The sequence below is a fragment of the Callorhinus ursinus genome, unplaced genomic scaffold (assembly GCF_003265705.2).
Source record: "Callorhinus ursinus isolate GAN/ISIS: 27379988/994484 unplaced genomic scaffold, GSC_fseal_2.0 scaffold51, whole genome shotgun sequence".
NCBI classification, from domain to species: Eukaryota; Metazoa; Chordata; class Mammalia; order Carnivora; family Otariidae; genus Callorhinus; species Callorhinus ursinus.
The window spans coordinates 8,931,514-8,946,551 of record NW_027397113.1 but is presented as its reverse complement, the minus strand read 5'-3'; the positions used below and the strand labels follow the sequence as shown (position 1 = coordinate 8,946,551).

At 45.4% G+C, this 15,038-nt stretch overlaps 1 protein-coding gene across 3 annotated transcripts in view; it reads left to right on the top strand.

Annotated features, from left to right (window-relative positions):
* The first annotated feature begins 11,572 nt into the window (after positions 1 to 11,572).
* Positions 11,573 to 15,038, top strand: part of TMEM216 (transmembrane protein 216) — a 15,761-nt gene continuing 12,295 nt past the window's right edge. For 2 of the 3 annotated variants that reach the window (XM_073883656.1, XM_025878950.2), the window contains exons 1-3: positions 11,573 to 11,702; positions 12,369 to 12,470; positions 13,027 to 13,119. In XM_073883656.1, the coding sequence (XP_073739757.1) occupies positions 11,690 to 11,702; positions 12,369 to 12,470; positions 13,027 to 13,119 (208 nt within the window). In that variant the 5' untranslated portion in view covers positions 11,573 to 11,689. Of the gene's footprint in view, positions 11,717 to 12,368; positions 12,471 to 13,026; positions 13,120 to 15,038 lie in introns of all 3 variants that reach the window. The other variant, XM_073883657.1, reaches the window with a different exon arrangement.

Below are 15,038 nucleotides of genomic sequence, written 5' to 3'. Positions count from 1 at the left end.
GTTCTGTGAAGGCTGAGAGGGGTGAGCAAGCTGCCCAAGAAAAGTCCAAAACTAGTGGAGGCTGGTTCATGAGGTTTAAGGAAAGAAGCCAGCTCCATAACATACAAGTGCACAGTGCAGCAGCTGCAGCAAAAAGATTATGACTGGGGACACTTGGGGGGCTCGGTTGGTTGAGTGACTGCCTTCAGCTCGGGCCATGATCCCGGGGTCCTGGGATCAAGCCCCACATTGGGCTCCTTGCTCAGTGGGGAGCCTGCTTCTCCCTCTGCCTGCCACTGCCCCTGCTTATGCTCTCTCTCTCTTTCTCTCTGACAAATAAATAAAATTAAAAAAAAAAAAAGTTACAACTCACTGAAAGCTCAGATGATGGTTAGCATTTTTTAGCAATTTTTTATTTTTAATTTTATTTTTTTAAGGATTTATTTTTTTAGAGAGAAAGGAGGGGGAATGGGTAGAGGGAGAGGGAGGGAGAGAATCTCAAGTCAACTCGCCGCTGAGCGTGGAGCCTGACACAACACGGGACCGGATCCCACCCATCAGATCATGACCTGAGCCGAAACCAAGAGTCGGGCACTCGGCCAACTGAGCCACCCAGGCACCCCAGCAATTATTTTTAATTAGGTATGAATATAGGTATATATGTAGGGTTTTTTTTTAGACATAAAGCTAGTGAACTCTTAGTGGACTATAGTATGGTGTAAACACGACTTTTATGTACACTAGGAAACCAGAAAATTCATTTGACTTGCTTTATTGTGGTATTTCTTTACTGTGGTATTCTGGAACCAAACCTGCCGTATCTCAGGCGTGCCTGTAGTCCACTTCAGCATCATAGTGTGAAAGCGGCCAGAGATGATACGTCAACAAATGGATGCAGCTGTGTTCTAATAAAACTATTTAATGACACAAATTTGAATTTCATATCATATTCATGTGTCACAAAATATTTTTCTTTAGACTTTTTTTTTTTTAAGATTTCATTTATTTATTTGAGAGAGAGAGAATGACAGCACGAGAGGGAAGAGGGTCAGAGGGAGAAGCAGACTCCCTGCTGAGCAGGGAGCCTGATGCAGGACTCTATCCGGCGACTCCAGGATCATGACTTGAGCCGAAGGCAGTCGCTTAACCAACTGAGCCACCCAGGCGCCCTAGACTTTTTTCAACTATGTAAAAATGTAAAGCTATTCTTAGCTAAAGAGCTGTGCAAAACAGGCTAGATTTGCCCCAGGCCATAGTATACTGAGCCCTGATTTAGAGGGCTAGAATACAGTCCTGGAGAAAGAGAGACTATATAGTTAATCAGCTGTGCTGTCAAGATTTTAACAGTTATTAAAAAAGAAAAGGTACAGTGTTAAACCGTGTAAGGCCCCATATCCTATAATTGGAACAAGTGATCTAAAAAGACCTAACAAAGCAACCACCATCTATACTTACTATACCCTCATCTATAAAAAAGCCCAATTTTGAACTTTTCACAAAAGCTTGTATAGGAATATTATATTCCCCTTTGCTCACAACAATGCAGTTTTTTGTGCCCCAGAACGAATCTGGCCTAGATTGTTCTCTATAGTGTTTGCAGCTAGTGAGTACAACCAAATGCCTGTTTCCTTAAAATATTTGTGGCACTTTGGGGCCCTGTGAGTTCTGGGATGTGTGTGTGTGTGTGTGTGTGTGTGTGTGTGTGTGTGTGTTTACTTTCTTTAATAGCTAATATATTCATGTGATACAAAATTCAAGTTATTAAAGTTTTATGTGATTAGTTTTCTTCCTGCTGTATCTCAGCCACTGAGTTCCTTCTCTGTCCCCTCCCTGACAATCTACATTTACCTGTATACTACTTACAGATAATATAACATTTCAGAAACACTTTTACCGAAAACAGACATACAGTTTGCCATAATCCTCTCCCAGTCATTTATGTCAAACCTTTGACAATATGTGTATATATTTTAAATGCAGCTGTGATTATGGGGAATATGCCATAAGACAGTTTGCTTTTTCCCCCACTTAGCAGTAGGAATGTGTATTTATTTATTTATTTTTCTTTTTAAAGATTTTATTTATTTGACAGAGAGAAAGACAGCAAGAGAGGGAACACAAGCAGGGGGAGTGGGAGAGGGAGAAGCAGGCTTCCCGCAGAGCAGGGAGCCCGATGCAGGGCTCGATCCCAGGACCTGGGGATCATGACCTGAGCCCGAGGCAGATGCTTAACGACTGAGGCACTCAGGTGCCCCAAGGAATGTGTATTTAAGATGAGATGTTAAATTTACTCCCTGGGGACAGTCAGCAAAAAGAAAAGCATTTCACAAATGCTTAGAGACTTTTAGTAGGATAGAATTGCTCCTGGCTGACCAGTGCTCCAGTTAGTAAGTAGAAAAAAACAGATAAAATGCAAAAATCATCTTCCTAAAGGGCCTCAGAGAATTACTGAAGGAAAGACGATGGGGGGACCTAAAATTCTAAAGTAGGGAGATTCATAGAGAAGTGAGCTGACAGTCTGCAGCAGATTTTTCCCTGGGGGCATTTGCTGATTCTGGGTTTGAGCAAGAAGCTAAGAATCCAGGCGTTCCCCGGGTGGAGGGTTATAGCCAGGAAACAAGCTGAGCCAGGTTGTCTGACAACACTGGAGAAACAAAACTGAAGGCTGGAGGAGGCTTAAACACAAAACAATTACCTCCTCAAGATATTTACCAAATCTTAGGGCCAGAGGTTATCAGAAGCTAAACCTCAAAGCTCTGAAGAGCAGAACAGAATTTTTGGCAGATTTTTGGTGCTGATAATTAGAATTCAGGACCCACCAGCCGGAGGGAACCGGTGAACAGATAAAAAGCCCAGGACTCCTTACTAGGAACAAGATGAAACAGGTAGACTGACGCTTATCAAAATTGCAGTGCAGCCTCAAACCATCTAGTTCTTGAGCAAGTTAAGGTGATCAGTCCCCTTCTATCTGCCCTTCAGAGACAAGAGTGGAAGAAAAATCATCTAGAGACACTATATTTTTTATACACAATTTCTGGATCTAGTAATAATTACTGGCAAGTCAAGAGATAGGCCCGTATTATTTAAAACCAGAGTAGAAGTAAAAAAATAGGAACAGGTGACCCAAATATTGAAGAAAGTAGACAAGGAGTTTAAACTATGATTGATATGCTCATGAAACAGAGGAAACATGGAGAACGTAGATAAAATATTTAAACTATACGTAGGGATTTCTAAGAATGGCTGAGATCCTATGGGAATGACCCCTCCACAGATTAACTGTAAAGTCTGGACATAATATGAAAAACAGCTCCTTGAAGATACTGGAGAATGAAGGGAAAGTTTGATGGGCAGGCCACACTCTAAAGAGGAGAATTCTGCAGAGAAATTTCCCTATTTTTGCTGCTTGTAACTTGGCAGTAGGCAAAGTGGCATGTACGTTTGCTGTTGGAAAATCCCAGTACCAGAGTACTGAGCGAGGGCAACTGAAGGCGTGGAGAGAAAGATGAGAATCTCGGAAGGGAAGGAGCCAGAGAGGTGGGAATCCCCAGATTCTGTCTGCCCACATCTCTGCCCAAGCCCTGCGCCACGTATGTGCAATGCAGACTCATGGAATCTCAGCTAAAGACAGAAGATCTAGACTGAGATTGGAGCCCTCCACCCAGTAAGGGTGCCCTCAGGTGTGTCTCCAGCCAGGCTGATTACCTGATGCAACCAAAGGAACATTAGTCCTTGCAGACAAGGAACAGAAACCAGAGTCTCCACACTTTCACATTCAAAACTGACATGGAGGGGCGCCTGGGTGGCTCAGTTGGTTGAGCGTCTGCCTTGGGCTCAGTTCATGATCCCAGGGTCCTGGGATCCAGCCCCACCAGCAGGGAGCCCGCTTCTCCCTCTCCCTCTGCCTGCCGCTCCCCCTGCTTGTGCTCTCTCTTTCTCAAATAAATCTTACAAAAAAAAAAAAAAAAAACAAACACTGAGGGGCACCTGGGTGGCTCAGTCGGTTAAGTGTCTGCCTTCAGCTTGGGTCATGATCTCAGGGTCCTGGGATCAAGTCCTGCATCGGGCTCCCTGCTCAGCGGGGAGTCTGCCTCTCCCTCTCCCTCCGTGTGTTCATGCTCTCTCTCTCAAATAAATAAAATATTTTAAATAAAAAAATAATTTAAAAAAAACTGACATGGACATTGAGATGAACCAGATATGGGAACCAGACAAGGATATTAAAGCGGCAATGAAAATACATTCTCAGCAAAATGATAGGTGACCTCAGCACAGAAGCAGATAATTTTTGAAAAACAGAAATTCTGGAAATAAAAATGACAGCAACTGGGAATTTTTTAATTAAATGGATGGATTTAACAGCAAAAGTGGAGATAACCATGAGTCAGCGAACTAGAAGACAGATTAGTAGAAATTACCTGAGCTGAAAAACAAAGGGGAAAAAAGGATGAAAAAGAAAAAAAAAAACTTCCACAGACTAGTTATATCATATCAGACAGTCTGACATATTGTAATTGGAGTCCTAGGAGGCAAAGAGAAGGCACAGAGCAGAAAAAATATTTGGGGAAGAAATGGCCAAAAGTTTCCTTAATTTGATGAAAGAGAGATTTGTAGATTTAAGATACTGCACAAACCCACCTTGAGAAACACAGAAAGGCCACTGCTAGGACATCCTAGTCAAATCATTGAAAGCTAAAGGCAAAAAGCAAATCTTGAAAACATCAAGAGAAAACAACACACCACACAGAGAGGGATAACAATTGAAAGCTAGCTTCTCACTAGAAACTGGAAGCCAGGAGAGAACATAACATTTCTAAGATACTAAAAGAAAAAAAAAAAAAGGTCATCAGAATTCAGCATTCACCAAAAATATACTTCCAAGAATGAAGTTGAAATAAAGACATTTTCAGATTAAAGGAATGAGCTGCCAACAATCCTGCATTACAAGAAATGCTACAGGAATTCTTTGGCCTGAAGGAAACAGTAACAGACAGATGGAAACTCAGATTCTCAGAAAGGAATGGAGCACATCAGAAATAGTGCCCAGTTAAATAGAAAGGCTTTTTGTCTTTTTTCCTATTAATTTCTTTATAACATATATGAGTGTAGAATGCAATTTTTTCCCAAGCACACAGAATATTTTTTTAAAGATTTTTATTTATTTATTTGAGAGAGAGAGAATGAGAGAGAGAGAAAGCACATGAGACGGGAGGAGGGTCAGAGGGAGAAGCAGACTCCCCGCCGAGCAGGGAGCCCGATGCGGGACTCGATCCCGGGACCCCAGGATCATGACCTGAGCCGAAGGCAGTGGCTTAACCCACTGAGCCACCCAGGCGCCCCCCAAGCACACAGAATATTGACCAGTATATACCATAAAACAATTGGGCCATAAAACAATTCTCAATAAATTTAAAAGTGTAAAGAGTATGTTCTTTTTAAAAAAAAATTATTTATTTGACAGACACAGCGAGAGAGAGAACACAAGCAGGGGCAGTGGGAGAGGAAGAAGCGGGCTTCCCGAGGAGCAGGGAGCCTGATGTGGGGCTTGATTCGGGGCTCGATCCCATGACCCTGGGATCATGACCTGAGCCGAAGGCAGACACTTAAAGACTGAGCCACCCAGGTGCCCCTAAACAGTAGTTCTTTGACAATAATGGGATTGAGCTAGAAATCAGTAACAAGATAGCTAGGTGGTTCAGTCTAGGTCCAATCAGGAGACAGAAACCATACAGTAATTCAAACATGACAAGTTTACTATAAATTAAATAATAAAGTTATGGCAAAAGAGTAACTATGAAGATGTAAAGAGAATTCTAAAAAGGTACCTGAGGGCTGAGGGAGAGTACCCAAGAAAGGACAAACTTGGCAGGGTCCCACCCTAAGACTGGGGTTTAGACCTCACTGCAGCCCACTGGGCAGTAGACGAGTTCATGGGTTTGCCCAGGCCAGAGCTGCTTCCCGGCTGCCAGGCAAGACACAGCCCTCAAGGACACAGGTGAGCCGAGGCTGGTGAGCAGGTGCACAGGGAGCGTAAGGGCACTGCCTGCAGGCACTAGGCCCAGAGTCCACAGTATCCACATTGGGAAGATCCCAGGAAACAACCTTCCAGGCCACAGGTGAGCCAAGACTGTTGGGAAGGTGACCAAAGGTGTGCGCACGAGGCCAGGAGTGCATGACTGCCACACAAAGCATGGAGGGCCATGCGAATCAGCCCTCCTGGGAGAAGAGCCGAGGTTGGTAAGCAGATGTACAGAGGGAGTCGGGGCACTGCTGTGGGCATGTGGTGTCCATGCCTGGGGGGCTCTGGGACAAATGGTCCAGGGCATAGGTAAAAAAAAGGCTGAGGGTGCAGGTGCAGAGAGTCAGGGAGTTGCCACAGGTGCAAGGCCTGGAGCAAGCAGCATCCCTCACAGGGCCACCACAAAGTAGTCAGCGGGGCTGGACCTGGCCTGCAAGGTTGCTGTGGGAGTGCCTGCTCCTGGTGTGGAGCTGGAGCAGAGCACTGTCCCCCGCATGGTCCCTGACGTCCCCATGCACAGGCATTGCTGATAGACCATGGCACCGGAGCAAGGAAAAGCAAACCAGAGCTCCCTGCAGCAGAGAAAACAAGTCCTTTCCTTCCTCCAGTGTCCTTCTAGTGCCCTCTACTGACAAAGCTAACATCAGGCTCACTGTAAGGAAGAAATACTGAGACCAATCCATTATCAAAGAACAGGTACTAAAGGGTGAATCTGGAGCCAAGAGGCAAAATATAGATAACAGAATCCATCTTCTTGGCTACTCAGAATCCATATGTGCCCTTCTATACATATGTGGACTTCCCGATCAGTTATATTCCTACCAATAAGATTTATCTATCCTTAAAAGTGATATTCTCACCCTTCTCCCAGATGAGAAGACACAGTCCTAATACTGTATCCAGAGCTGGCTCTAGTAAATACTCCACAATTTTAGTCATGGTTCCATGAAATATTCTACTACCTAAAGATTAAATTATAAAGTTGACCTCCCACAATTTGTACATAAAACAAAAAGGGGAGTAAAAAGGAGAAAATGGTCAGTAGACACAAATATACATACAAGAATCAAAGAAACACATGCAAAGCTACTATAGTCCTCGTTTTTGTAACTGGTCATTTTTGTAAGTGGTCACAAGGACATAGTTGATATCCATGGCTTCCTTCTTCAACTACCCATTCCATATTTCCCTTGTCCTCAGCTGAGATTCTGGGGCTCTGGGCTCTTTACCTGGTACAGTAACCCAAACCCTCATTCTAAAAGATCTTCGTCCTTAATTGCCCTGCTTTGGGGGAAGCACGGATGTACTGAGAGGTGCTCCCAGAGAATCCTCTGGGTTCTAGACATAGTCTTCCTCAACTCCGTTGTGTAGCAGCAGTGGAATTTTCCCTTGAGAATCAGCATCAATTACGTCAGCCAGTCGACTGGACCCCCTCCCTTTGCCCAGTGGTTTAGTGGCATAAGGAGCCCAACATGGCCAGGTGGCAGTCTCTTCTTCCAATTCCATGGTACCATTTTTGTGTCCCTTTGTGGAACATTCCTCACTTGAGAACTAAAATCTCCAAATCAGCAGGCTCCAATTTTTCAGGGTAAGAGGCAAAAATTCTGTGAGTGGGTAAGGTGTAATAGGACGAGTCATTCCTACCCCCACCCCTTGGTTCCTGGACCCATGTTATGCTGGCCAGGGAGATGACAGCACCATAGGATGGTCTCCCATTCAAAGAAGTACTTCATTCTGTAAAGCAACCCTCATTATTTTATTTCATAGTGTTGTCTCCCACCTGGTGCTAGAATCCAGTCTTCAGTAAGCTGTTCCACTTTTCAAGGAAGCCCCCTGGTTCCAGGAGATGAAATATGTGTGGGAAGACCTGTTAATTCCGTGGGCATAAGCCCATTGCCAGAGTTCCTGTGCTGTGAAGTGAGTAGCATGATCAGATGCAATGTTGTACGGAGTTAATGGTGAACGTGGTGTCTCTGTTGGGAGGGCCCCAGGAAACGACACCTCAGGGTGTGGGTGAGCCAAGGCTGGTGGGCGGGGATGCAGAAGAGTCGGGGCACTACTGCAGGGTGAGATCTGGAGCCTCTGGTATCCGTATGAGGAAAGCTCTGGGAAACAGCCCCTGGGGTGCTGCAAGCTGAGGCTGGTGGGCAGGATACAGAGGGATCCTGATGCACTGCAGGTGTGGGGCTGTGGCAAGGTGAGCACCAAACCTGGGCTGAAGCTAAAAGATTGCTGTGGGACCCTCCACTCTTGGCACACAGCTGGGGCAGAGCACCACTGGATGTCCCCCCAGTACACATCTCTGACAGACTGCAGCAAGAGCAGACGCACACTGGAACCACGAAAACCCCTTTTCTCCTGCAGTGTCCTTCTAGCATCCTCTTATCACCGAGCTCATTGTAAGGGAGAAATGCTTCAAGTCCAGTCCGCTATCACAGAATAAGTGCTGAAAGGTGAATCTGGAGCTGAGGGGCACTATACTGATAACTGCCACACGGGGAAACCACTAAATATTTAGCAATTAAATAATACACTTGGTAAAGAATGCATGTGTCAAAGAAGAAATCATGAGGAAATTAGTACTTTGAACTGAGTAATAATGAAAATAAAACATTAAAATGCCTATGATGTAGCTTTTTACTAGAAAAAAAATATTTAAAATCAATGGTCTTGGGGCACCTGGGTGGCTCAGTAAGTTAAGCCTCTGCCTTCGGCTCAGGTCATGATCCCAGGGTCCTGGGATCGGGTCCCGCATCGGGCTCCCTGCTCAGCGGGGAGTCTGCTTCTCCCTCTGCCGCCGCTCCCCCTGCTTGTGCTCCCTCTCTCTCTCTCTCAAATAAATAAATGCAATCTTTGAAAAAATATTAAAAAACCAAAATCAATGGTCTAAATTTTTACCTTCAACTAGAAAAAAAGAGCAAAGTAGAATAAAACCAAGACCAGAACTAAAGAGAACATGGACAAAATAATAGAGAAATATATAAAACCAAAGTCAATTCTTTAAAAAGTTGATAAATCTTTAGCTAGACTGATCAAGAAAAAAAAAAGACATTATTACCAATATTACAAATGAAAAAGGGAATGTTCCTATAGATCTTATGCATATTAAAAGGACTGTAGGGTTATTTATAGACAATTTTACATCCCCATGACTTACTTTAGACCTGGAAGTTTGTACTTCTTGATCCCCGTTACCCATTTTGCCCACCACCCACCCTCCCACCCTCCCCTCTGGCAACCATCAAATTATTCTCTATCTAGGAGTTTTGTTTGTTCATTTGTTTTTTGTTTTGTTTTAGATTCCACATATAAGTGGAATCATATGGTAATTTGTCTTTCTCTGACTTGAATTTCATTCAGCATAATATGCTCAAGGTCTATCCATGTTGTTGCAAATGGCAAGATCTCATTTTTTTAATGGCTGAGTAGTATTCCATTGAATATATATGCAGCACATCTTTCTCCAGTCATCCATTGATGGACACTTAGTTTATTTCCGTATCTTAGCTATTATTGTGAATAATGTTGCAGTGAACACAGCAATGCATGTATCTTTTCTTTTTCTTTATTTTTATTTTTTAAAGATTTTATTTATTTATTTGAAAGAGAGAATGAGATAGAGAGAGAGCATGAGAGGGGAGAGGGTCAGAGGGAGAAGCAGACTCCCTCCCGAGCAGGGAGCCCGATGCGGGACCCGATCCCGGGACTCCAGGATCATGACCTGAGCCGAAGGCGGTCGCTTAACCAACTGAGCCACCCAGGCACCCGCGTGTATCTTTTTTTTTTTAAAGATTTTATTTTTGAGAGAGAGAGAGCGCGCGCGAGTGTGCAAATGAGCGGGGCGGTGGGCGGAGGGTTGCAGAGGGAGAAGCAGACGTCCTGCTGAGCAGGGAGCCCAATGTGGCACTCGATTCCAGGACCCTGAGATCATGACCTGAGCCAAAGGCAGACGCTTAACCCACTAAGTCACCCAAGAGCCCCACATCAATCTTTTCAAATTAGGGTTTTGTTTTCTTTTGATGAATACCCAGTAATGGAGTTACTGGGTCATGTGGTATTTCTGTTTTTAATTTTTTGAGGAACCTCCATGTTTTCTAGAGTGGCTGCATTAAGATACATTCCCACCAGCAGTGCACAAGGGTTTCCCTTTCTCCACATCCTTGCCAACATTTGTTATTTCTCATCCTTTTGATAATAGCCATTCTGACAGGTGTGAGGTGATATCTCATTGTGGTTTTGGTGTGCATTTCCCTGATGATGAGTGATGTTGAGCATCTTTTCATGCGTCTGTTGGCCATCTGTAGGTCTTCTTTGGAAAAATGTCTGTTCATGTCATCTGCCCATTTTTTAATCGGATTGTTGTTTTGTTTTGTTATTGAGCTGTGTCAGTTCTTTATATATTTTGGATATTAACCCCTTACTGTATATATGTCTACACTGTAATTGCTCCTTCTCCCCAGGGGCCCTGGCTTATTAGCTGCTTGCTTACAAAGGTGCTGAGCCATTACCCTGGGCTCCTCAGATGTGGCATATCTACTGTGCGCACCGCTCTCTGGGCTCATTGTCACTCAGAGGACTTGGGTGCAGGGGAACCATGCTGACATTCCCGCTGCTTGGGGTGCTAGGAGCAATTCAGTCTTACCTCCCCATCTGAGCTCCCCGCGCTAAAGAAAACCTTCAGCTTGCAGTAAGTTCTGCCAAGGGGAGGCATAAGGGGAGAGAGGAAGGCAGAGGAGAGAGGAAGGAAACAAGCCTGGCGATGTACCCACCGCGCCTGGTGGGAGGCCTTCTCCATACCTCTCTCCAGGTGCATGGAATTGCTTCTGCTCCTTCCCTTTTATGCCTAGAAGAAAAAAATTCCCGCCCCACCTCCAATCCAACTAGCGAGGGGTACAGCACAGTCCTTGAGGGTTAGTCACTCTATTCAAATTACCTGTTTCCTGCCCTGCGGTTTAAGAGGCAGTCAGCCTGGGCCCACTGCAAACCCCTTTTCTTTCCACTCCCCTGCAGAAAGTGCTTACTCCAAATGGTATTCAGGCTTCAAAACACAGTTCACAGGCCATCCCTGGGAAACTTCTTTCCATTCCCACCCAGGAGTACTTTGGCCTCTCAACTCCCCTGCACGCTCTGGGTCACCTGTGGTGATCACGTTTCATCTTTGTGTCTTCACTGTGCTTCTAGGACGGAGCCTCCGGTTCTGACTCACTTTGGTGTCCGCTAACTACCTGGTACCTGCTAACCCCCACCCGGCATTTGCAGAGCACGGTCGCGCAAACCGTTTCTCATTTTAAGACCGTTGTTAGAAAAGAGAAGCGTGGGGCTAGGGCCTATTTACCAATCCTGTGGTCACGCTGCCACAAACTGACCACTTCTGCCAATGCACTGTCACCTGGGGTTGGCGAGCCCGAGAACGGCCTTTGCCCCGGGGCCCCGCGGACGATAACCTTGCTCCCTGCCACTGCCCCCCCCCAGGCTCAGCGAGCCGAAATCCCAGCGACGGCGCTCTACGCTCGCGCTCCTCCCCGCGCACGCGTGGCCGGCCTCGCGCGAGCCCCGGGCCCTGGAAACCATAGAGTGCCGCGGGCGGACAGAGGGGCCAGCAGCCGGGGTCGCTCCATCCCCGCTTCCGGCCGCGCCTCGCTGCTCTGGGAGCGGCTGCGGCGGCGTACGCAGTTTCCATGGGGACTGAAGATGGCGCCGCGAGGTGAGATTCTGGAGGTGTGTGAGTCTCTGATTCTGATGCCTTCAGTGTCCCTCTCCCCCCCGTTAGAGCCCGACCTAAACTCTTCGTTCTCGGGTGTTAGGGACATCGGTCCTCACTTGTGTAGAGTGGGGTTTCGCAGCCCCACTTTCCCTGAGTGCCTGAAGGTCTCGAGGTTCGGGTCTCAGAAACCCCCAGATCCTGGGCTGGGCCTATTTCAGGCCGGCTCAGTTACGAATTTGCTGTGTGACCTCGCACAGGCCAGTGCTGGCCAGTGGTGGCCTTTGCGCCCCAATGGCCCAAATAGTGACGGGGTTAAGATCTTAGAGCGGCCTTGCCTTTCACCCCGAAGACAAGAGTCGGGTTTGACGGTGATTCCGGGGATGGAAGGAAGCCCCCTACACACACACACACACACACACACACACACACACACACACACACACACACACACACACACACACACACACACACTGATTCCGGGGATGGAAGGAAGCCCCCTACACACACACACACACCCTCCCATTATCAGCAGTCAGAAGTACCCCAAGTGGTCTTTCCCACTAGCTGCGACCTCGTGTTTTCTTCAAGTTAGGCACAGAACCATTCAAAGAACAGAGATTGATGTGCCATCGTGCCCATCCCTCTTATTTGTGCTCATCTTTTCAGGTAAACGGCTGTCCTCTACCCCGCTGGAAATCCTGTTCTTTCTGAACGGGTGGTATTATGCTACCTATTTTCTGCTGGAACTCTTCATATTTCTGTATAAAGGTAAGGCCTGGGGCTTGACTACCCTTGCCTCAACATCCCTTCCGCACTTAAGCCCAGAGTCAACTCCCATCAGGAGCCTTCTTATTTTTCATCCTTTTCTGTAGCTCCTCTTCACTTCTTCATCATATGGCTTCTTTGAGAATGATTCACTAGGAAGCCCCTTAGCAAGAGTTTCCTCAGTTTGGGAAATGTGGGCTTCTCCGTCCTTATTCTCCCTCGTCACCTGTCTTTGCTGAGCTCCACTGTAAGCTCATTGGTGACCCTCAGAAACTATTCAGTGGCCAGTGTACCCATGTAGATCCAATCATTTTGGAGAGTGGAGGCCTCACAGACTTTTGGATTTAGGAGTGAAATCCCCTAATAATGAGTCGGCCTCTAACAGACACAGTCACACTGTGAGTTAATGTATCCTGTAGCAGGTTAACAGATCCTACCCACATCTCACTAACTAGTTCATGGAAAGCTGATAAGACGCATGCCCTCTTGATCCCCAGGTGTAGGGGAGTTCTTGTGGGTGCTGTTTTATGTTTGCAAACTCTGGCTTTTGTGTCGGCAGCTCTCCTGCTACCATATCCAACAGCCAACCTAGTACTGGATGTGGTGATGCTTCTCCTTTACCTTGGAATTGAAGTAATTCGACTGTTTTTTGGTGAGTGCTGTCCAGAGAATATTTCCATTCCTTCTCAGACAGACTTGATTAGCTTGATTAACAAGAACAAGTACATAACCTAGTCTCACAATAAGAGATTGGATCTGGTGGAATGTCCCATTACTCCCTCTCTGAACTTTCAAGCTGCTTCATATTTTGGGTCAAGCTTTACTTGTTGCTCTGTAGGGCCAGAGGTGGGCAGTAGCATGATATTTTAGATAGTTCCTTCCTAATTTCCTAAGTGTTAGGAGAGCCTGGTTCCTCTCACTGGCTTGCTTGGGAGAATAGATTTGACTGTAACCCCACGTTCAGGGCAGTATATGTCACACAAGTCAGCACTAAGGTCCCCTCCACTCTCTGAATAGGGATTTCTTAGGACCCTTTTTTTTTTTTTAAGATTGTATTTATTTATTTGACAGAGCAGAGCACAAGTAGAGGGAGCAGGCAGAGGGAGAGGGAGCCCAACATGGGGCTTGATCCCAGGACCCTGAGATCATGACCTGAGCTGAAGGCAGGTGCTTAACCAACTGAGCCACCCAGGCACCCCTAGGACAACTTTTTTATTCTCACAGATCCAGAGCAAATTCATTATTAGTTACAATATCTTATCCCAGAAAACAGTGTTAAAACACAAGCTGAGAAGAAACAGTATTTGCAACACGTGTAACAAAGGATTAAGAAGGCTCACATAAGTCACTAAAGAAAAGATGACCTAATTTTAAAAATTGGTAAGGGACACTAATAGGCAGTTCATATAAGAATAATTACAGGGGATCAGTAATCATGATAAAATGCCCAAACTCATTAATAAAAAGCAAATTGAAACAACAAAATAATAATTTCATCCATCAGATTAAAAAGATTTCCAAATACCCAGTATTAGAATGGGTGTGAGGACCAGGTCTCTCTTTCTTTTCCCACACTTTTTGGGAATGTAAATTAGAACAATTGTTTTGCTAATAGTTTTGCCATGTAAAATTTGTATTTTTTTTTTAAGATTTTATTTATTTATTTGAGAGAGGGAGGGCATGAGTGGGGTCGAGGGGCAGAGGGAGAGAATCTCAAGCAGACTCCCCACTGAGCACAGAACCTGATGCAGGCCTTGATCTCACAACTCTGAGATCATGACCTGAACTGAAATTAAGAGTCATACACTCAAATGACTGAGTTACTACCCAGGTGCCCCTAAAATTTGTATTCTTAGTCCTGACAATTACACATCTAAAACTGGTTGAAAAAAACAAACACTTCTACAGATAGCAAAGTACCTATTGGAGAAAGCTTATGGCCACATATTTTGTTTTTGTTTTTTTTTAATGTTTTATTTATTTATTCATGAGAGTCAGAGAGAGAGAGAGAGAGAAGCAGAGGGAGAAGCAGGCTCCCTGCCTAGCAGGGAGCCCGATGCGGGGCTCGATCCCAGGACCCCGGGATCATGACCTGAGCCGAAGGCAGAGGCTTAACCATCTGAGCCACCCAGGCGCCCATGGCCACATATTTTGTAACATCAGAACATTAGAGGGGCCCCTGGCTGGCTCAGTCGTGGAGTGTGCCACTCTTGATCTCTGGGTTGTAAGTTCAAGCCCCATGTTGGGTAGAGATTACTTAAAATATAAAATAAAAAAAAAAACAGAGGGGTGCCTGGGTGGCTCAGTCAGTTAAGTGTCTGACTTCAGGTCAGGTCATGATCTCGGTCCTGGGATCGAGCCCCATGTTGGGCTCCCTGCTCAGTGGGGAGTTTGCTTCTCCCTCTCCCTCTGCCCCTCCCCCCTCCATAGTGATCTCTTTAGCTCAAATAAATAAAATCTTTAAAAAAATTGGAAACAACTAAACATCTGTCAATACAGGATTAAATTATGGAATTGCCTCAATGAAATTGTTCATACCATTAAAAAAAAGAATAAGGTAGTTATACGTGG